Genomic DNA, 24,372 nt, shown 5'->3' with positions numbered 1-24,372 from the left:
TGCACACTGGATGTAAACAATTGAGTGACTCCGCGTGGCGACACCACGCTTGGCGGTAGCAAACACCAAGAAATTCACACCAAACAAATTATAATTTTTAACAAAATTTTTTTATTTTATATAGTGATTTTTTTTAAATTGTTAAAATTTACCCCAATTTCCGTAAGGGCAGATTTACGGGCCGTACCGCAAAATTATTGGTCATAATTTACAAATTCCGTAAGAGCGAATTTCCGCAACCCGGGGTATGCCTGTATTACATACACATGGGTGTATGTATAATTACCCCGAAAAGTCCGCTTTATCTGTATTGGCAATTTTGTAGTTACTCTAAGGGGGTTGACTTGCTATAAATGAAGACAGTACAGGTACTCCTCGACTAACGACCTACTCGACTTATGACCACCCGGACATAAGACCGCCGCAGTCATATGAATTTTTTTCAAATTACGTACGTATTTTCTAATACAGAAACGTTTTCGTCCTGTACGACAGCGTGGCGTGGGCTGGGCCGCCTCGTGGTGTACAGCATCCAAGCCCTAGCCCACTCGGTGTTAGTGATCGCACTGTGTACTGACAAAATTTTTGTTTCTAATTCCCTTTAAAATGACTGGCACGCGTACAAGTGAGAGTTCTGGTGGTGCTCAGAAGAAATAAACTTTTGAGATGAAAATGAAAGTAATACAGTGATCCCTCAGTTAACGAACGCCTCGGTTAATGAAATTTCGGTAAACGAACTGCCTTCCATAAGAATCTTCAATTCGGTTAACGAAAAAAAATTTGGTTAACGAATTTCTTACGAACCGACCTGAACATGTTTTCGCTTGCACTGGCCGGGCAACCAGCTTTAGTATCAGTCTGCCAATACATTAATCGGTTCTAGGGCTTAAATTCCTTACTATTTTAGTAAATATCAAGGAAGTTTATACTATTCAATAATTTTAAAAGTTTAATATTCAATTTTTTAGTCATTTTAACAATTATTGAACATAATTGAAGGTAAAGTGACTAGTTTAATGCGCGGCATCCAGCCTCTTAACACAGCAAACAGGCGTTAGTGTCTCTGTTTTCACTGGAGGTAACATCTTGCTTGAGACTCTCTTCAACTAAACGCTTTTTTCTGTGTTTCCAAGCAAATTATTGGTCATTTTGAAATATATTTTACATATTGACAATATATAATGCAGTGCAGTGTTGATTTAAAGAAAATAATTTTGAAATACACCAAGAGACCTAAAATTTTATGGGTGAAATGGTGCCATGGGGTGACTTCTCTTCCACCCCAATGCCTTCTCTTCTTCCTTCTCCTCCACCCCCATTCTAATTCCCATCATCATCATCATCATCATCATCATCCAGGAGCCTTCTACATACACACCTCAAAGTAAGTGAACTTTTCTACCATTTTTGTTGAATTTAGGCAATTTTCGGTGAGCTGGAACCAATTGCCCAAAAACCCATTGAAACAATGATTTCGGTTAACGAACTTTTCGGTTAACGAACAACCTGCTGGAACGGATTGAGTTCGTTAACCGAGGGACCACTGTAATGCGATATGAAAATGGAAAAACGGTAGCAACCATTTCACGCGACCTTGGCTTCTCTCACTCGCGATATCAACAATTTTGAAGGACAAGGCAGAGGCATTTGCTACTATTAATAAGGGGATGCAAATGTTTGAAGAAATGGATCAAAATGTTGAGCGTTTTGCAAAAGTTGACAGACAGATCCAAGATGCACTTGCTTGCTACATGGAGATTTACAATGAAAAGAAAAGGCAAACTGTGCAGTCTAAATTGGACATATATTTTAAGAAGTCTCCCATTGCTATCTCATCACTTCTGGTAGTCTGTAGGTCTCCCTTTTCTCTTGATACAGTCCTACAGGTGTGAAGGAACTGACTCTGCCAAGTTGTAGAGTATTTGTGGGTCTAAATTATTCCACTCTTCACGAATGGCTGCCTCCCGCTTGGGGACGGTACTTGTGTCCTTGCCATGTATTACAGATTTTGTTGTGTGTCAAGGGGTACCATCCTGTATAAACACATCAGTGCGGTATTTTTCAAAAGACCCGGGCAAATAATCACAAAGCAGCTCCAAGTAGTTAAATTGGTTTATCATCACATTCCTAGGTAGCACATCAAGATTGCCAGTTCCAAAGCACGAGAAGTAACCCCACACCATTAGTGATTCGGGATGCTTAACTGTGCTAAAAGTGAACTTGGGGTCAAGCGAATCACTACCTGTACACATTAAAAGTACGACTTCCAGTAAAAGAAAACAGTGCCTCGTCACTCCACAGCACGTGCTGCCACTTGGTTGTATCCCACTGAGCCTTAGCAAAAGCGACCCTACACTGTCTCTGGACAAGGGTGAGGAGTGGCTTCTTGCATGCGTGGTGGCTGCGAAACTGCAGGTCGTCATAGATGCGGCGGTGAACGGTCCTTACAGAAACATCACCTAGAAGTACAGGGTTTTTTCTTTCAATTCCTATGCTGACAGACGTGGATTAGCATCAGTGGTGGGCACGGTTCTGCTAATCCGCTAACCGCTAATTAGCGAAGCTAACTTTCTCGTTAGCGGATTAGCGTTTTTGCTAACTTTGGAAACCATTAGTGGACCAATTAGCTTCCGCTAAATTTAGTTCCGCTAACAAAATTTATACTTGTTTGTTCCTGCCTATTGTAAGCGTGTGACGCCGCGACGCGTGTCTCCAAGAGCCAGTTAGGCACGCTTGGCTGACTGCGTGTTAGTACGTGTAAAGTTTAGAGTTTTCTGTTCATTTACATGACTAAGACCAACAATAAGTTATATAAAAATGCACTGGTATAATGACTAAGACCAACAATAAGTGATATAAAAATGCACTGGTATAATGTGTGTGGTTGGTATTGCATATATTTACATGAATAATGAATAAGGCCGATAGGTTGTTGTAAAGGCCTAGGACTTAGGGATAGAAATCCCTTACCAGGCTAATCAGGATCTTAATAAAGGAAAGTCAAGGACCATGGTTTTCCGAGGAATAACAAACAACCGTTAGAGATTGGCATCTCTTTACTATAAAAATATAACAAAACTCTGACACCACTCAACAATCATCAAATAATTATAGAATCAAACCATGAACAAATATTTCCTACGGCAGTGGCCCTGGGGGAAGGTTCTGGAACGCGGTGATGCACACTCAGGGCAGGGAAGCGTCCATTCACTCCACACTCAGCAACGTCTTGAAAAGGCAGGAGAACACCGGGGCACCGACGGAATGTGATGAACTGATGGACGTGGTATGCGGTAGTGGTAGATGACCAGAGAGTTGGCAGTTGATAGGTGAAGGTCTGGGAACACAGCCCACGAGTCCAGGACCTATGATGAGATCACAGCCAGAATTTGACGGACAGCAGGGTAGCTAGATACTGACGGTATGGCGGCTGGGTTGAATCTCCCGCGGCGGAGAGGGTTGCTGCCGTTATCACCTCCGTCCAACCACCCCAAGTGTCGTCTGCACCAGCAAACGAGCGAGTTAGCAGCGGTAACTAGCCGGAGGATCGTTTCTGCCCTTACACTGCTCCCCCAACAAAAATCTACTGTAAGGTAGATTAAAACTTAAGATTAGTACACAAAGCATAATCATCTTACAACAAATGCTTAAATACACATTGCACAAAAAAGAAAGGTCATAGAAAAGAATAGGTGGAAACTTGATGTCCAAAACGAAGGCCGTATCAAGGAACTGCACGTGGGGTCCACTTCAGTCCAAGTTTAAGTTTGGGCCTATTTCCTGCCGTAGAGGATTCTTCTATCTCGTCAGGTGTTGGCAGCAACTGGCAACCGAGATCAACAGACTCTGGCGTCCGAACTTCACAGGAACTCTTGCAGGGTAGTGCCTCGACTAACTCCAGCTTGGGGTCGTCGTCAAGGACACGAGCAATGTGGGTCCTGCAATTATATTGCTTTAACAAATTAGCTTGATGTAATTTAGGCTTCTTAGAGGAAGGGGGTGAGAATCGACCAACAAAATCTATGGCTACCCGAGAAGAAGGTTCTGCAACGATGGGTAAGGGTTCAAGTGGAACAGGACGGACTCTACCCTTGGCGGACATACGTGGGCACTGATCACAACTCCTACAAAAAGCTCTAATATCCGCTCCCATACCTGGCCAGTAAAACTGATCAGCAACCTTCCTATAAGTTTTTCTACGAGAACAGTGACTTACAAGAGAGCTCTTGTGAGCTACAGAGAGAATGTTACTACGACAAACAGCAGGGACAACAAGTAAAAACCGACCTACTTTAGCTGGTCGCTTGGATGAAACACAAGACCTGTGTAACACCCCATTAATAGAAACAAACTTATAAACCGACCCATCTCTCACCTGATCCTCCTCCCCGGAAGTCACCTTCTCCCTTACCCGCTTAAGAGTGGCACACGAGTCTTGAAGCTTGGCGAACTCCCTGGGCGTCACAGTCAGTGGCAACAAATTCGGCAGAATCAGGGGATGCGGTCGTTTCACCTTCGCCGTCCGTGGCCCTACAGCTTGGACCTTGGCGGCAGGCGTGGCGGCGTGAGAGGGTGGCGAGGCGACCTCGGCAGGTGGCGAGTCGTCATCAACAGGTGGCGTGAGGACTGGTGCTGGTGGTGAGGAGACTGGTGCTGGTGGCGAGGAGAGTTTTAACGTTTCCGGGTCGTTAGGGTCACGAACACCGGGAACATTACCAATGAGGGCACTAGCAAATTTAATGGGAGCTCTTACCACATTAGACCAACCAGTGAAATAGGGGCAACGCAGGTAGCACCTAACAACAGGGAACTGGTCAACACGACCTAAATAATCGGCGACACTAACCTTCGGGCAGTTGGAGATGTCAGCATCAGGCAGGGCTTCTTCAGAGACAATAATGCACGAGCAACCAGTGTCCCTGATGAAAGTAGATGCCCTAGACCCATTGATTGTTCCACTGACACAATAACGGGGGCAGCTCCTGACCTCCAAACAGAATCCGACCTTGTTGCTGGGTTGAGTGTCAGCAGTCTTGAAGGCGAGGGGATTCCTGGGACAGCGAGAACGAATGTGCCCTTCTCCGCAGCTGTGACACCGCACGGCTGGTGAACTACTCTTGTGTACTCCTGGGGATGGTTCCTCGGAGGATGGAGGCTTCGCAATCTTCACTACAGGAGGGGAAGACTTGGGGTAGGCGTTGCGAGCAGACGCCCAGTTGTCGGCAAGATGCACAGCTTCTCCAAGCGTCGCTGGCTGGTGTTCTTTGATGAAAATTCTCAAGTCTGGAGGTAGAGAAGACAAAAACTGATCTAATATCATGAAATTAGAGAGAGACTCAAAGGTTTCTTCAACCCCTGATGTCTCCAGCCATTGTTGAAATAAACGACCCAGGTGAATCGAAAACTGCTGGTACGTTTCTCCCTCTCTAATCTTCGTTCTGCGAAAATCAGCACGATAACCGTCAGAAGTCTTGCAAAATCCTCGCAAGAGAGCTTGCTTCAACAAGAGGTAATCTCGGGTGATGTCGGCAGACAGGGACGTGTAAATTTCTACCGGCTTACCACTCAGTAGGCTACCCAACCTTACAGCATAGCTATCTGGGGCTACACCAAGCAGCTCAGCTACCCGCTCAAACCTAACAAGGTAGGAGGCGATGTCTTCTCCTTCACGGTACACAGGCAAGCTGGGTTTTACCACATTGTCCTGTATATGGCCAGAGGATGCTGGTCTACTTGAAGCATTAATCCTAGCCAGTTCTAGGTCCTTTTCTGCCTGCAACTTAGCTAATTCGAACTCTCTTTCTTTCTCTTTCTGAAGTTCCTCCAACTCTCTCTCTTTCTGGCGTTCCTCCAACTCTCTCTCTTTCTGGCGTTCCTCCACCTCTCTCTCTTTCTGACGTTCCTCTCTCGCTCTCTGACGTTCCTCTCTCTCGGCATTCTGTTGGGTGACCACATACTGACCAATGTCATTACCTGTCAGACCCAGGGCCACCGCTTGACCTTTCCACACCTCAAAAGCAGACATAATGATCCGAAAGGCCAAGAACAAAGGAAAAAAACGAACAACTTACCCCGCAAATAGCCAAAGGTAACTCACCTAGTGGCTCAATCAAACCAGTAAATGATTTGATCCGACTGGAGGGAACCTCGTTCCGCACCCAGCCCAGCTGAATCACCTCAGGGTAACGAAACCGCACCAGGTGAAACAACAACATATATGCTATGACAGCATCCACAGTGCACCCCAACCAACACTAATTAACTTCCCCACGTACAAGGGAGAGCAACAAAATTAGCACACAGAAGGAAGGGATAACCACTGAACAACACTTGCTTCCGGGCCACAGACAGCAAGGTGGCGCGCTCACGGCGACTTACAACAACACCGGAACGAATGTTAAACCTCAGAAACCAAAGGTCAGAGACAATCCTGGCAAGGTCGCCACTTGTAAAGGCCTAGGACTTAGGGATAGAAATCCCTTACCAGGCTAATCAGGATCTTAATAAAGGAAAGTCAAGGACCATGGTTTTCCGAGGAATAACAAACAACCGTTAGAGATTGGCATCTCTTTACTATAAAAATATAACAAAACTCTGACACCACTCAACAATCATCAAATAATTACGGGAGTCAAACAATTAATGGAAGCAACAATGAACAAATATTTCCTACGGCAGTGGCCCTGGGGGAAGGTTCTGGAACACGGTGATGCACACTCAGGGTAGGGAAGCGTCCATTCACTCCACACTCAGCAACGTCTTGAAAAGGCAGGAGAACACCGGGGCACCGACGGAATGTGATGAACTGATGGTCGTGGTATGCGGTAGTGGTAGATGACCAGAGAGTTGGCAGTTGATAGGTGAAGGTCTGGGAACACAGCCCACGAGTCCAGGACCTATGATGAGATCACAGCCAGAATTTGACGGACAGCAGGGTAGCTAGATACTGACGGTATGGCGGCTGGGTTGAATCTCCTCGTGGCGGAGATAGTCGCTGCCGGTATCACCTCCGTCCAACCACCCCAAGTGTCGTCTGCACCAGCAAACGAGCGAGTTAGCAGCGGTAACTAGCCGGAGGATCGTTTCTGCCCTTACAGTTGTATGAGAATGCAAATTAATTATTTGTAAAATTGTGTACAGTGTACACCTTGATAAGTTGATCATCTGATCTTGGCATGATGCTATTTGCTACCTATGCTATACATTACTTTAGTTTTTGGATTCGTTTAATACTTTGTCTTTTCGTACAGTAAATAAAGATTATAAAGTGTATGTTGAAACTTGATTGTAAACTAATGTTTAATTTCATTTGTTCATTTAATTATTTGTGTACACCTTGATCATCATCTGATCTTGGCATGCTATACCTTTTTGGAAAGCTCTATGTCTAAGTTACAAGAGAACATATGAAAATTTCAGCTCTCTAGTTTTGTTTTAAGGGTTATAGAGCCCCCCCCCCCACCCCCCAAAAAAAACTGAAGCTAAGTTCATATACTGTAATAAAATTTAGCGGTTAGCGTTAGCTTCCGCTAATTTTTTAGCTGTTTAGCGTTAGCGAAGTTAACTTTTTAGTTTGCAGATTAGTGGTTAGCGAAGCTAACTTTTCGTTTAGCTGTGCCCACCACTGATTAGCATCAAGTTGCCTCTTAAGAATAGTTAGCGTTCATTGGGAAGTTTTTTGAGCCTTCCCTGGCCGTCCGCTGTGCACTGGTATTGCCAACCTGCCGTCATCTTGACAAGTTAATTGTAGATTTTAAGAATCCAGTAAGTACTGCATCAAAAGGTTCCTGCAGTACAATTACCAGGTCGGGTCGGGTTGCTCACAAGCCCACTCGACTGGTTTTATAGTTTACATTTAAATTTTAGTTTATAAGCTTTAAAACTATTTTTGTTAGGGGAGAAAGAATGTAATAACTTATGTTTTGTATAGGATGCAAGGCACCACTCATTTGTACAGTTGGTCCTCATATTACGCGGTCCCGCATTCCGTGTTTCACCGTTAACGCGGTGCCTTGCCAGAACCTAACATTTTCACATTCCGCGGTCGTGAACCCCATTACGCGGAGAGCGGCTGGCAAGCCGCGCCATTTTTGGATCCAAACCTCCCGCCATCCGCCATGTTGTGTAAGAGGCGCGAAAATGGTGCGCACAAGGTCGCCCAGTCATCAAAACATGACCAGTTCTTCACCCGCCACCCACTACAGCCGGCCCAAGTCAGTGATAGTGATAATTATAGTGACGATATGGACTTATATGAACTTTGGGGGGTTTGACAAAGAGGCCCTGCAAGCCTCTGTGGTGGATAGTGATACAATTGATACAAGTGATACAGGTGAGGGCCAATAATCTGCCCTCTGCCTCGGAACCAACCGCCCATCCCCGTGTGCCCAGCCATCTTTTCTACTAATGTAAGTGTTAAAAAACCTAATATTATTGATATTTCTCTTAATTATTAATTGTGTGTGCATGCCATCATAAAGTTAAGATAATATTTTTACTACAACATAGTTGTGTGTCGTCAAAAAGTGGAGTTTGGGGATCGGCCTGGACTCCATTTCAATTAATCCCATATGTTATGTTATTCACTTTACGCGTTTCTCACTTTCCGCGGTACCCTCCGGGTTACATTAACCGCGTAATATGAGGACCAACTGTACCCAGAATTTCATGTTGTGTTTATTGTTAGTCATGATGGTGCCAAAACCACCTGTGGAGATTGCTGTTCCTCTACAATAAAGGAGGTACTGTTTTTGGTGGCTGTTTAAGGGCAGCGGCCGGCTGAAAATACTGTACGATGAAAATCAGAAAATTACTGAAATATTCAGAAAAATTCCTGAAGAAAGCTGTTGCCTATGGCTATCTGCCGACGTGTTTTGATTGTAATTCGTAAAATTTACGTAGCTATGCATGATTGTTCTACCCCTCCCCCTTCATTTAGAGGGCCCTTCTGTTTACGTAGCAAAAGCTGTAGAAAAGTATTTATAATATTTTGGTGTAAAATAACACCAATCACTTGATAAAAATCAGTATCTGGCACATCTCTCAGCTAGCTAGCAGCAGGATGAAACTCTGAGGCTGCTTGTACTTCTCAGTTACCCACAAAAGAAGCGAGAGTGGGTTCCAACAATGTGTTGCTCTTGCACCACCCTTACCGGCCTGTATCTCAAAACGAGTTTTTCTAATCTTAAAATCCCTAAGGCTCGGCCATTTACGGGCCAATTCTAAAAAAGCAAAAACTAAATACTGTAGTAGAATAACATATTGTGCATGGCAGAACTTATAGATTTGATTTATATTTGGCTTAGATTATTACTTCCTGATTTATCTTTAAATATTTTGATAAAAAAATGGCAAGTTTGGAAAAAATTCATGTACCCAAAACAAAAGCGATAATCAGAAATGTCCATATGGCACATTCAAGAACAGTACAGTATATTACCTATACCCCACATAAATTTCAACTATCTAGCAAGAAGTTATGGAGAAGTAAGATTTTAAAATTTGATATGAATACGGTACAAAGGAGGAATCAGGTATCGGGGAGAACCGATTTAGGGGTATAGCAACAATGTTTCTGGTGTCCTTAATTGCTGACAGGAAATTGATATTGAGTGATCAATTATTAATGATATTTGTGCTTCAGCCAGACACTCCCCTTAAAGTATGATTTTTATATGCTAATGTAATGCCAATCAATTGGTATTGGTAGGCATGTTGTGACTCAACTTCTTCAAGCCAAAAGTGAAGAGGAGGCAGTTTTGTGTCTTCATGTCCTGGAGTCCATCATTGCCTACAGTATCCTTCCATCCTCTGCTCTTGCTCAACTTATTTCTGCACTCACTAGGATTGTCAATGTGCCCCAGGTCACAAAAATGGTTTTCAAGGTTAGTTGAATATTGTGGTTATGGAAATCACTCATCTTGTTTCTCGTCTTAGAATCCAAAACATGATGTTTTACTAGAATATTAACTTTTTTTTCAATGTGTTGTATTTTACAGGCTGTACCCCTCTAGTCTGGCATTCTGTGGTCTGGGAACTCCTGTGGTCCGGAGCGATTTTAGTTTGCCCATGGAGAAAATTAATTTGAATCTGGTACTTTCGATGTTTGGCTAAATTTTGCCTTATTTACCCTAATTTTTTGGCGAATTACTACCTGTAATAAAGCAACATCCTAATAAACCAATGAAAATAACACAGATAAAATTAAATAAAAACTAAAAACAACACAGAAAAGTTCTTATGTTCTACAGCTTCAGCTAGAGTTGAGCATACATCATCCGAGTAAAAACACATGCAACAACATTGGCTGTCCTTGTGTTTTCAACTTTACCACCACTGGTGGGTAGAATTTTTGTTTTAAATTGAGAAACATTAATTAAAATATATATGAACAGTAAATAAGTGTTGCTTTCATATTCTTAGGTATAGCAATGACGAAATGTTTTCACATGTGCGCACTTACATACGTTATCTCACTTTTTTTCTTTACCATTAATGGTTAGCTACCTACTTATATTGTTCCATTTAATAACATTACTTAAAACAACCATATTAATTTTTTTACAATAATTTTACTACAGCTACAACTAGGGTCTTATTTTCTTCAGTTTTATATGTAGAACCAGTCAGTCACTGGTTTTGTAAACATTAACGAAAACAATGCCGTCTCTTCTCCTCGTGTGTTCTAATATTCCACGTATTATTAATGAATTGTATTGTTCAGTTTGCGCACATAAACATTAATTCAATAAAAAAATTCAGAAACATTAATTAAAACAAATATGAACAGTAAATAAGTGTTGCTTTCATATTCTTAGGTATAGTAATAACGATATGTTTTCACATGTGCGCACTTAAATATGTGAGCTCACTTTTTTCTTTACCATTAATGGTTAGCTACTTATACTGTTCCATTTATTAACATTAAATAACATATCTTAAAACAACCATATTAATTTTTTACATTAATTTTACAACAGCTACAACCAGGGTCTTATTTTCTTCAGTTTTATATGTAGATCCAGTCAGTCACTGGTTTGTAATCAACGAAAACAATCCCGTCTCGTTTCCTCGTGTGTTTTAATATTCTACATATTATTAATTAGTTGTATTGTTCATTTTGCACACACAAAAATTAATTAAATAAAAGACATTCAGTAATAAACAATAATGAATCTTTTGCACATAAGAGAAATGACACTGTTTACACGATTTGTGCATGTCTGAACGTTGGCGGGCCGCTCAAACCCGTCGAAATTCGAGTTTCTGCCATCAAAATTTTAAATTGTGTATTTTTTTTGTGTCCAAATAAAAAATGTTGAATTAAAAACTCCCAAAAATTTGAGAACCTACTGTACAACATTTAACCCTTCAATATATCTTCAAAGAGACCTCGATGCAGTGAAAGTGGTGCCAGTGCTTCCAAGCGTAAGCACAAGTCACTATCTATCCAGGAAAAGGGTGAATTTCCATGGTCCGGCACCGGTCAGGTCCCGAGGTTGCTGGATTAGAGAGGTACAACCTGTACTAGGATATACCATATACAGTACAACATTGTAATTACTGCAATACTGTATGTGATTTTACTTTATATAGCCTACATGTTCATTTTCAGATTATGAGTAATCTCCTCGGGACACACTATGGTGACAGTGCTTTATGTATACTGTGCCACATAATTCAGGAAATTACTGATCCTCATATTGTGCGTGGAGCAATTTTCTTCATAACCTCCATATTGTGGGGAAGTGCAATGACTCCTGCATTGAACTATACCCCATCGGTAGTACTTGCAACTTTATACAAGGTGAGTTGAGGCAATTTTCTTCTGTCTTGTCTAATTTGATATTTTTAAATGTACTGTGCAGTACTATTTTTTTTTTTACGGGGATTAGTCCACCCGGGCACAGGTCACTGACCCACTTCAGGGCCTGGAAGGGGGAGGGGGATGTAATAATAATTAATAAAACAAATTAAAATAAATAATAAAAAAAAAAAAATCAAGAGTGACAAACGGTATACAATACAGTGATATCCCCATTAGCTGCAACAATTGGTGCAGACCACTTCCGGGGATGAAAGATTTTCGGCTAACCAGACGACTTTCTCAAACCCCCCAAAATTCCTTATCCCTGGAATCTTAGTTTACGGGAGTCTAAACTAGACATCTTGCACACACAGACACTAGCCCACTTCCCCAGAATGTTGCTGGGGATGTTTTCCTTGAGTCTAACTACCGGAGTCCATAAATGCAGTTTGAATTAAGTTAGAAACTCCATTTCTTTACTAAAATAATCCAGAATAGTTTATCTAAAAGTTTGGTAAAATAAATGTATTTGAAAATTAAAAACTATATGATATGGGTGTGAATGAAGTTGTTACAGCAAAGACTGGTATTTTCCACTCGCATGGAGCTGTGAGGGATTAGTGGGTCTCGTGTACCTGACCTGACGCACTGTCAGGTCGAGGCAGGGTGGGGGATTAGTGGTCTCATATTACTGACCTGATGGAATGTCAGGTCACCCTTTCTTGGCCGGGGGATTAGTGGGTCTCATGACCTGAAGATGTCTTGAATAAACACAAAATCTAATGCATTTTTAGAGAGATTGTGATAAGTTCAGTGGTCCCTCGGTCAACTAACAGTTCGATTAACGAAATTTCGGTTAACGAATTACCTCCCATAAGGATCTTCAATTTGGTTAATGAACAAAACTTCGATTAATGAAATCCTTACGAACATCACGCTTTGTTGTGAGCATCAGCTGATCAGCTGATGGGCTAGTCTGCCAATTCAGTAATCTGTTCTATGTTTACATTCGTTTCTAATGGAGTAAATATCAATAAAGTTGTGCTCTTTAATATTTTGCATTTTTTATATTAAAATTATTAGATATTTTAACATTTATTTAACATATTGTTAATATATGTAGTACAGGGAACTAGTTTTTTGTGCGCCCATCAGATGCTTGACTCAGCCACCAGGCGTCAGTTGGACTTTGTTGACAGTGGAGTGAACATCTATTTTGTTTGTGTCTTGAATATTTTTGCATTTTTACATTGAAATTATGTCATTCTGAAATCTAGTTAACATATTGATAATATATAGCGCAGTGCAGTGTTGATTTATAGAAAATCATCAACAACAACAACCAGGAACCTTCCACATATACACCTCAAAGTAAGTGTATACTTTACTGCATTATTTTTTTTACTTTGTATGTACTTTTCTGTGAGCTGGAACCAATTACCCAATACGTATCTCATTGAGACGATGGTTTTGGTTTACAAAATTTTCGCTTAACGAACGACCCTCTGGAACGAATTGTGTTCGTTAACCGAGGGACCACTGTATAAGTATAAATGAGCAAAGTTGTTTTCCTTCAACATTACGTTACATAACATTTTAAAATATGGAGAGAGAGAAAGAAGAAAGGTGTGGGTAATTAGAGAGATGGAGTGGAAATGAGTGTTGCCAAGCGCTCCTCAACAGCTGATATTTAACTTGCAGTCACACATGTGCAAATGTGTCACAGAATAAGACCCTCACTCCTTATGTCTGCTGTCTTAATTCCCTTTTTAGGGGTATGTGTGTGGTTGTTGGAGTGCATGTGTGTGGTGGTTGGAGTATGTCTGTGTGTGGTTGTTGGAGTGCATGTGTGTGGTGGTTGGAGTGCATGTGTGTGGTGGTTGGAGTGCATGTGTGTGGTGGTTGGAGTGTGTCTGTGTGTGGTTGTTGGAGTGCATGTGTGTGGTGGTTGGAGTATGTCTGTGTGTGGTTGTTGGAGTGCATGTGTGTGGTTGGAGTGCATGTGTGTGGTGGTTGGAGTGTGTCTGTGTGTGGTTGTTGGAGTGCATGTGTGTGGTGGTTGGAGTGTGTCATGTGTGTGGTGGTTGTGTGTCTGTGTGTGGTTGTTGGAGTGCATGTGTGTGGTGGTTGGGTGTGTCTGTGTGTGTTGTTGGAGTGCATGTGTGTGGTGGTTGGAGTGTGTCTGTGTGTGGTGGTGTGTCTGAGTGTGTGTTGGAGTCTGTGTGTTGGTTGTGGTGTGTTGGAGTGCGTGTGTGTGGTTGTTGGTGCGTGTGTGTAGTTGTTGGGTCGTGTGTGTGGTTGTTGGAGTCGTGTGTGTGGTTGTTGGAGTGTGTGTGTGGTTGTTGGAGTGCGTGTGTGGTTGTTGGTGCGTGTGTGTGGTGGTTGGAGTGTGTGTCGGTTTGTTGTTGGAGTGCATGTGGTTGTTGGAGTGCATGTGTGTGGTTGTTGGAGTGCGTGTGTGTGGTTGGAGTGCGTGTGTGTGTGGTTGTTGGAGTGTGTGTGTGTGGTTGTTGGAGTGCGTTGTGTGTGTTGCTTGTGTGTGTGTGAGTGGTGTGTGAGTGGTGGTTGGAGTGCGTGGGTGCGGTTGTTGGAGTGCAGGCATGTGGTTGTTGGAGTGCATGTGTGTGGTTGTTGGAGTGCATGTGTGTGTGGTTGGAGTGCATGTGTGTGTGGTTGTTGGAGTGTGTTTGTGTGGTTGTTGGAGTGCTTGTGTGTGGTTGCTAGAGTGCGTGGGTGGGGTTGTTGGGGTGCATGGGTGTGATGTTGGTGTGTAATATTTGGCTGAAGAGTGTGAGAGTCAACCTTTTTGGGGGGGAAGTGTCGAGCGGTTAGTCCCCCCCTCCTCACTCAAATGTGGCTAATTGTGATAGGGAGATGAATTTGATACCATAATGATCCTTAATAAATTCTCTACGAAATGTTTCCAATAAGATATCCTTTAACAAAATATTTCTATATGATATAGTGATGGGAATTCCATTCTCTTATAAAAAATACATAAGAAATGTTGATACCGGAGTCAGTAAAATCGGTTCTAATTTCGTTACACACCATTTTTTTAATCAAAATAATCCTGAATACTTTTATCTAAAACTTTGGTTAAATAAATGTATTATAAAACAAAAGCTTTATATGATACGGGAGTGAAAACAGGGTAGAGCCGTTTCTTTTATCCTCTTCACCACTGATCGCCTCGTTTGTTACTCACTTCACTCAATTGACTGCAATACTTAACTAATTATGTCTTAACACTTGCGATGAAGGTTGGGTGTGAGATTATTGGGTCACGTTGCTAACCTGACCTGATGCAACGTCAGGTCCCCCAGTGTTGGGTGGGGATTAGTGGCTCTTATGACCTGAATGTCTTGAATGACACTATTTTTTACCTATGAGGTATATACATAGTACTATACTGTATTGTATATGAAGGGTACATGTATTAATAATGCACAGATTATTACAGTAACGTATCTTTACTAATTGATAAAAAACAAATGCATATTATTGTACGTATCATGAATGGGCCAGTACTTTTAACAAACAGTGAGGGGAGGGGGTGACACGATCACTTTTATCCCCATTGGATCCTTCAACCTCTTACTAGTTCACAATGAGAGATTAACCTTATAAAATATCATTGACTTGACTTACGAGAATATAATTTGCATTGCTGGAATTCTTGTAAGATAGCGATTAATTTGAGTATAAACATCCCTTATTTTGCACCACACACTTCACACACACACACACACACTCCACACACTCCACTCACACACACACACACACATATATATATATATATATATATATATATATATATATATATATATATATATATATATATATATATATATATATATATATATATATATATATATATATATATATATATATATATATATAACCCAAGTTTGAATGTAAATGGAAGTGTTTATTGTATTCCATGTAGCAAATGTAATTGTAATTATGTAGGACAGACAGGAAAAACACTGCAGCTCAGAATCAAACAACATAAGTATAATATCAGAACAGCATCTGAAAGCAGTGCCTTGTTCGTCCATGTTAGGAATAATAATCACCCCATTGCTTGGGAAAAAAGCTTAGAAGTATTTAAATCATCTTGTGTCACAGAAAGACTTCTGGTTGAAGCTAGTTTGATTAAGGAATTGAAATCAATAAACCTTAGTGATGGTCAGTTCAAAACTGATAATATGTTACATAAATTTATTTGTCAGTGGCCCAAGGTTAAAAATGCTTTGAAAACCTTTGATATAGTTGTATGATAGTTATTTTGTGGGTCCCTTATTTTTTACCTGACCTGACTAGTCACGTCACCCCCCTTTTCTTAAGCTCCTCTACGTGTGTGTTGGTGTAGGGATTAGTGGATGACATCATTATGACCTGACCTCATGTTTTTAAGGTCACCCTGTATATTTAAGCCTCTCTCTGTCCATGTAATCCAGTTGCCTCCGAAGATGTCTTGAATAAAGACGGTGCCAAGGTGCCCGTTGTTTCCTTTCCGAAATATATATATATATATATATATATATATATATATATATATATATATATATATATATATATATATATATATATATATATATATATATATATATATATATATATATATATATATATATATATATATATATATATATATATATATATATATATATATATATATATATATATATATATATATATATATATATATATATATATATATATATATATATATATATATATATATATATATATATATATATATATATATATATATATATATATATATATATATATATATATATATATATATATATATATATATATATATATATATATATATATATACATATACATATATATATATATACATATACATACAGTGAACCCTCACTTTACGCGGATAATTGAACCCACGGCGGCCCGCGTAAAGTGAGAAACGCGTAAAGTGAACAACATAACATATGGGATTAATTGAAATAGAGACCGGGCTGACCCCCAAACTCCACTTTTTCCTGACACAATACGTGCGTTTTACTAAAAATAACATCTTAACTTTATGATGGTATTCACCCACACATAATATAGAAGGGAACAGTCAATAAGAGAATAATAAACTGAAGGTTAGGTTAGAGAAAAACAAGGTTGGAGTTAACACTTACGTTAGTAGAAGAGATGGGTCGGCGTAGGGGAATGGAGGCTGGTTCCGAGGCAGAGGGCAGGCTACTGGCCCTCAGGTGAGTCTTCATAGTTGTCATCCACACTTAATAGTGCCTCCCTGACAAATCCCTCAAAGTCATCATCACTGTCTCTGCCTCTGTCACTATCATTGGCTTGGGCTGGCTGTGGTGGGTTGCGGGTGAAGAACTCTGTTATGCTTCGCTGACGGCTGGTGTTTATGTTGTCGTGATAAACCTTGATGTAGGGCTCCATAGTCTGCAACAGCTGGGTAGTGAAGATTTCATACCTGTTTGCGTCAGGGTCGTCGGAAAGGAGGAGCTTGACTTTCTCAATACACTCGATGGCACCCCTTACATTACTATGGGATAAGCAGCGTTCTTCTTGGGATGACGCACCACCTGCCTCTTCACTGACGTCATCATCATCTACCATCTCGTCGGTAATCACATCAGGATCCCTTATCACCTCCAGGATGTCGTCGTTGGTGGTCTCAGAGAAGCCTGCAGCTGTAACACTCTGTGCAGCTTCTCTGGCAAGGTCCACTGCTACTGCAACAGTCTGAACCTCACCAGTCACAGATTTACTCTGCCTAACACCCGGAATGCCTTGCAACACATGTCTCCATGCGTGACGAACAGTTGCTACAGACAGCTGATCCCATGCCTCCACCAAGAAGTCCACAGCTTTCTTGACGTTGAACGTTCTCCAGAATTGTTTCAAAAGTACTTCTTGCTCTGCCAACTGTTGATCCTCGTCATGTTTGCTCTTGCTATCGGTGTTGGTGTCACTCAGGTTACGCAACTCTTCCTTGGTGTTGGTGTAGTCGTTCAGGAGGTTGAATTTTTAAGCAAAGAATGCAACTCTTACATTACAGATAAATTCTTGGTCCATGGGCTGTATTATAGACGTAGTGTTGGGCGGAAGGAAGACCACTTTTACGTTGGGGTGACGATCTAACAGTAGGGGCGAGTGTCCTGGTGCGTTGTCAAGCAGCAACAAAATCTTGAATGGCACATTCTGTTGCTCACAGAATTTCTTCACATTGGCAACAAAACAGTCATCAAACCAGGAGAGGGACAGTGTAGAGAACATCCACGCCTTACGTGCGGTCAGCCAGTGGACATTTAGCTTGGTCATGTCCATGCTCTTGTAGGCGTGCGGCTTGCGTGCTGTGTGGATCACCGATAACTTGAGCTGACAGGTACCGGAGGCATTGGTGGTAAACAGGACGGTGATGCGCTCCTTCTGCATCTTCCGGCCCCGACACTTGCTGGCATTCTTCACGACGAAGGTCTTGGAAGGTAGCTTTTTTAAAAAAAGACCAGATTCGTCCATGTTAAACACCTGGTCGTCGGTGTACTGTCCTTCCTCCATAATCTCACGTAAAAACGGAGGAAATTCCCTAGCTGCAGCACGGTCAACACTAGCTTCTTCACCACCAATGTTGATATTGGTTATCTTGTTCCTCTTCTTAAACCTCTGTAACCACCAAGAGGAAGCATTAAAGGGTTTGGGCTCTGTAATTCCCATCTTTCGTGACACTGCAGCAGACAGTTCACGTTCGTACTCCTTAACTGAGCGCTTGTCCACCGCCATGTTCCGTCGCGCCTGACGCACCAAGTAGCTCACAAGTAATTTTTCCGTCTTGAGAAGCACCTGGTTGTGGAAATACTTGATCATAGAAGCACCTGTAGACTTTGTGATGTTCATGTGCTCCTTTATCTTGGCTGCATCCTTCTTAATTTTCCTGATAGTTGATTCGTTAACACCATGCTGGCCCGCGAGATCAACCTGTCTTGTTCCTTTCTCCAACTCTTGTATGATCTTATATTTTATTTCGTAGCTTAAGGAACGTCGTGTCTTCTTTGGCTTAGGGCGGCTGGGTCCAGGTAATGCAAGGTTTCTTTGTGGTGGTGGTGGTGGTCCGGTGGAAGCCATTCTTATGGAACAATGGATACCGATATACACGGTGTAGCCAGGAGGGGTGTAACTGACGCGGTAGGTCAAGGGGCTTGAACGCTCCTGCGGCGGGGCACGTTATAGTACTAAATTAAACCAATCACAGCTAGCAGGGAGGGAGGTAAGGAGGCTTTGCCCAATCACAGTCTGCTACGTCATATGACGTCACTGATAACGCAACAAAGACATACACTGCAAAACCTACTCCCCTACTCGCGCCGCTTACACAACATGGCGGAGGGCGGGAGAGATGGCGGGAGGTTTCGATCCAAAATAGGCGCGGCGCGTGCGGACCGCCAGCCTCTTTCCGCATAAAGGGGTACACGCACCGCGGAAAGTGAGCATTCCGTGTTCGGCAGGGTACCGCGTAAACTTGGAAACGCGTGAAGTGGGACCGCGTAAAGCGAGGGTTGTGTGTGTGTGTGTGTGTGTGTGTATATATATATATATATATATATATATATATATATATATATATATATATATATATATATATATATATATATATATATATATATATATATATATATATATATGTAATGAGACAGAATAAACAGAGAAGAGGAAGATATATATATATAGGAGTAGTAATGTAAAGATAGGAAACTTGGTAGCGTGGCCTGGATGTTATTTGCACAGCGTCACTACGCTTATCTTATCTCGTATGTCAATACACATATATCACTTCTTAAAGGGACAACTTGTTAAACACCTCTTGATACAACTATTTATTAATTCACTCAATGACATGGACACATTAATATCACTATTATATCGGGGTACTAACACATTATGCTTTACGTTACTTGACACTGACTCTCGGACACACCTGAATGAATACACTTCCCACAGTAGGTAACTCACCCTAGGACGTTCTGACAAGACTCACGTGTACCCTGACGTAGGCCCAGTGAGTGCTGGCTGGGCTACCTCCTATGGGAAAGTCTGCTTAGCTGGCGACGCCGTGGTCCGGTCGGGAGGTCTCCCTCCCGACCTGGGGAGGGGACGTGCGTGACTCTGCTTAGTGAACCGAGTGACGACCCGAACGGGAGAGAGAGACAGCAACCAGAATGATAATGATAATGGAATAGGAGTGCTCGTGGACGGGACTGTAGGGCCTTTATATGGGGTCGGCCCAGCCGGCTTCTGACCTCTAACAATTAACACTAAACTGGTTTGATCTGGATAATTGTGTGCAGGTGTGGTCCTGGCCAGGTGTCTTGGCTAGGTGCGGTTGTAGGTCACCGGCTCACGTCATTAGGGTCGACCTGAGGTGTGTCAACCTGGAATGTGGTGGTACCACGAGGTCTGTGGTGTACTTGTTGTTATATGTGACATAATTCTGGGCTGTAAGCTTTGGTCTGACAATCAGTCATTACACCTCCCGCCAAGACCAAAGCTTCATCACAGAGACTGATGTCACATATAGACAGCAACATCACGTGTGGTATCAAAGATAATCCCTGGGGCGCTAACATAGTCTCATATTTACAAACACCGATCTCATAGGTGTATGTTTTTCTACTGGCGCTAGTTTGATCTGACAAAGCTCACTATACCTCCCGCCAAGATCAAAGCTTCTATGCCAGGAGAAAAAGGAAACATAGCAAGTGAACATAGAATGAAAAAATCCTTCATATGTAGCCTAGTGTCCGAGGCAACCTTGCAAATCACATTCTACAAACAACAACAGGTGTTACATTTCCTTATCAGCCCATGTCAAAGTAATAATTCATCTCCGTCAGTAATATAGCTACAACATCGTGTTTCATAGTCCAAGACATTGATCCAATGAACTCATAGAAAAAAGTGAGACTAAAAAAAAAACATTCTTTGTAGTAAACATCAACAAAATCAGAGAAAATACTTCAAAATACACAAAATGTGTTCCTACTTCACATATTAGGGTATTGATATCTTTTTATTATACATCAACAACATCGGTACATTAGTTGGGTCCGGCATAGCTCACGTCTTCCATCCAGCTGGTATCTGAAAAATAGGGGATGGCGGCAGCTCAGCAGCTGTAGTCGGTTGGTCCTTCATCATCGGCTTTCTTGTGATGTCAGGACAGCACATCTTCTGTCTTCTTTCTTCACATAGCACGTCTTCTGTCTTCTGTCTTCTTTCTTCACATACCGCACCTTGTAGGTCGTTTCTCCACACCTTCTGACTTCTTCTCACTTCCTCCTGGTTTCCATACTCTTCCAGACGAGTTTTCTGTCCCATCTGCGTTCTTCCTCTATACATCTTCATTTTCATATTCCAGATGAATTTTTCTGCTCCATCTGAGTTTCTTTATACATCTTCGTTTTCCGTCATATTCCAGATGAATTTTTCTGCTTCATCTGCATTTCTTCTCTGCAACATCATCATTTTCAACATATTCCAGACGAATTTTTCTGCTCCATCTGTATTTCTTCTCTGCAACATCATCATTTTCAACATATTCCAGACGATTTTCTGTTCGTCTGCCGACGGCCCTCTCCGGCCGGGATGAAAGCCGGTCCACTGTTTGGGCTGTCGTCTCCTTAGATGACTGTAAGGCAGGTTCCGCGGACCAGGGCTCGCCCTCCGTACGTGAGTGTCGGCGAGACCAAAGACCGTCCTGTCTTACACCTTCCACAGTGGTGAATCCCTCCCTGGCTGGGCTCACCAGGGTTCGTTGTGTGGCGATCCATTCCACACTCCTTACTTCCTAAAGTAGAAAAATATAAAATCTTCTTAATCCTATACCAAGGGAGGACTTGAAAGAAGTGACGTGGTGTGTGGTGGGTTTCGTGCTGCCTTCATCAAGCTGCATTCATCACGCTGCTTTCATCATGCTGGTTCTTCTCTGCTCGTATGTACTGTGGTTGACGTCCGGCTGGCCATGGGTGGTACTGTGTGTGACATTTGACAGAGAAACAATCCTAAAGGGGTGATGGATTAGTTGGAAGTGCATTCGCAAAAAAAAAGTTTACTTTATATGTTAGGTCAATGTTTGGCAACTATCATTTCCGTCACGACAATGTTCTCATCAGGCTGGGTCGGGGAGTGAAGCTCTGCGCACTACACTGAATATCATTTATCACTGCGCGTCAAAGAGTACATCACAAATCATAATAGCATAAAAATACACTGAGTGAAGCTCTGCATTCATCGCAATATTACTTTATATTAACCATCATCATCAACACACAGCTCACGGGACAAAAGACGGGGAATCAGTGTGGTCAAGCGAGGCGGGGCAGGTCAGAAGGACGTGAGGTCACCCGAGCGGGGTGGGGCGAGGCAGGGCGGCGCGGGGCGAGGCGAGGCTGGCCAGGCCCAGCCAGGCTGGTGCGTTGCGGGTGAGGTGGGGAGGAGCCGAGGCGTGGTTGATCGGGCCAAACCGAGGCTTCGCGGGGCGGGGAGGTGCACGGAACGGAGGGGCAGGGATGGGAGGAAGGGTAAGGAGGGTGAGGTAAGGATTAGGACAGGGAGGAGGATGTAGGTTAAAAGACATGTTAAGTTATAACAGTTAGTACAGACACCGCTTTCATCACTGAAACACAATGGCTACATTTAACACTGACCAACAATCAAACTGCACTTGGGCTACTGAGAATGCCACAGATAGCGGGTGACACTGAGAAATTACGTTAAGCACTGAACATATTTCTATCAAAAATTCGCACATACCACGACGAGACATTTACTTGAGCTGTAAAGGAGACACACTAGGACACTTTTCACGCTACTACGCAGGAACTTCTTATTACGCACTTTTGAACTAACGAGCCAGGTGTTATGGCTAACGGGGGAGGGCATGGGTTTACGTTAAGTACACTGTTACCAATAACAAGGGACGAGGGGAGCGTGGGTTAACGTCATAGTTCGCTGCCACCAATGTAATGACACGAAATAAACAGAGAAGAAGAATACATACATAGGTAGGAAGTATAGAGAGTAGGCATGTAAAGATAGGAAACTTGGTAGCGTGGCCTGGATGTTATTTGCACAGCGTCACTACGCTTATCTTATCTCGTATGTCAATACACATATATCACTTCTTAAAGGGACAACTTGTTAAACACCTCTTGATACAACTATTTATTACTTCACTCAATGACATGGACACATTAATATCACTATTATATCGGGGTACTAACACATTATGCTTTACGTTACTTGACACTGACTCTCGGACACACCTGAATGAATACACTTCCCACAGTAGGTAACTCACCCTAGGACGTTCTGACAAGACTCACGTGTACCCTGACGTAGGCCCAGTGAGTGCTGGCTGGGCTACCTCCTATGGGAAAGTCTGCTTAGCTGGCGACGCCGTGGTCCGGTCGGGAGGTCTCCCTCCCGACCTGGGGAGGGGACGTGCGTGACTCTGCTTAGTGAACCGAGTGACGACCCGAACGGGAGAGAGAGACAGCAACCAGAATGATAATGATAATGGAATAGGAGTGCTCGTGGACGGGACTGTAGGGCCTTTATATGGGGTCGGCCCAGCCGGCTTCTGACCTCTAACAATTAACACTAAACTGGTTTGATCTGGATAATTGTGTGCAGGTGTGGTCCTGGCCAGGTGTCTTGGCTAGGTGCGGTTGTAGGTCACCGGCTCACGTCATTAGGGTCGACCTGAGGTGTGTCAACCTGGAATGTGGTGGTACCACGAGGTCTGTGGTGTACTTGTTGTTATATGTGACATAATTCTGGGCTGTAAGCTTTGGTCTGACAATCAGTCATTACACATACATACATACATACCGTATATCACGGCCTATAAGACGAAATTTGAACATTAAAAAAATCTGCCCAAAGTTAGGGGGTCGTCTAAACCACCAAGTTTAAAATTCTTACCTCTTAAATATTGTGGTTTAGTGTGTCAAGAGTGGTGATGAAAACATCGTAAGCCACTCACAAGGTCTTACCACTAATTATTTTATACTGAAACTTACGTTTGGCAAGCTGGATTCAAATTAAGATTACCGGTATATTAAAATAATAAAAATGTATTATAAACCTGTCTAACATACCGTAAAAGAGATTTATACCCCTGTAATAAACACAGCTATCATCACACACCCCTCCACACGCCCCCCCCCCATTTGCCAGTGAGGAGACAAGAAAGGGAAAGTGACCACGAGATGGGCTATTTTTAGCCGTGGAGGTGGTCAGTAATGCATACCGGTATCGGTATATTTACTCATAATAATATTTATCTCCTATAAATAATTGATTTAAATTTTATTTTTTTACAAAGAATATTCAGTAAATGAGTGCATTAATTCTTGAAACTATCGACGGTTAATTACAGACGCTCAAGTGACGTCACTAGTGTTTACACTACACCAGCTGGTAATATTTGATGCCATTACTTGAAGTGAATTGGCCTTATTTTAAGTAACTAACTATAAATAAATACAAAAATTTAAAAAAAAGATCAA

The 24,372-nt window shown here is 42.2% G+C and overlaps 1 protein-coding gene across 1 annotated transcript in view; it reads left to right on the top strand.

Annotated features, from left to right (window-relative positions):
- LOC121871699 (tuberin-like) overlaps positions 1 to 24,372 on the top strand; it is a 218,355-nt gene that overhangs the window by 18,469 nt on the left and 175,514 nt on the right. Inside the window, exons 5-6 of the mRNA XM_042374111.1 lie at positions 9,695 to 9,884; positions 11,615 to 11,806. Coding sequence (XP_042230045.1) covers positions 9,695 to 9,884; positions 11,615 to 11,806 — 382 coding nt within the window. The remainder of the gene's footprint in view (positions 1 to 9,694; positions 9,885 to 11,614; positions 11,807 to 24,372) is intronic.

This window comes from Homarus americanus, unplaced genomic scaffold (genome assembly GCF_018991925.1).
Source record: "Homarus americanus isolate GMGI-L3 unplaced genomic scaffold, GMGI_Hamer_2.0 scaffold39675, whole genome shotgun sequence".
Taxonomy (NCBI): domain Eukaryota; kingdom Metazoa; phylum Arthropoda; class Malacostraca; order Decapoda; family Nephropidae; genus Homarus; species Homarus americanus.
This window is presented reverse-complemented; position numbering and strand designations above follow the sequence as displayed.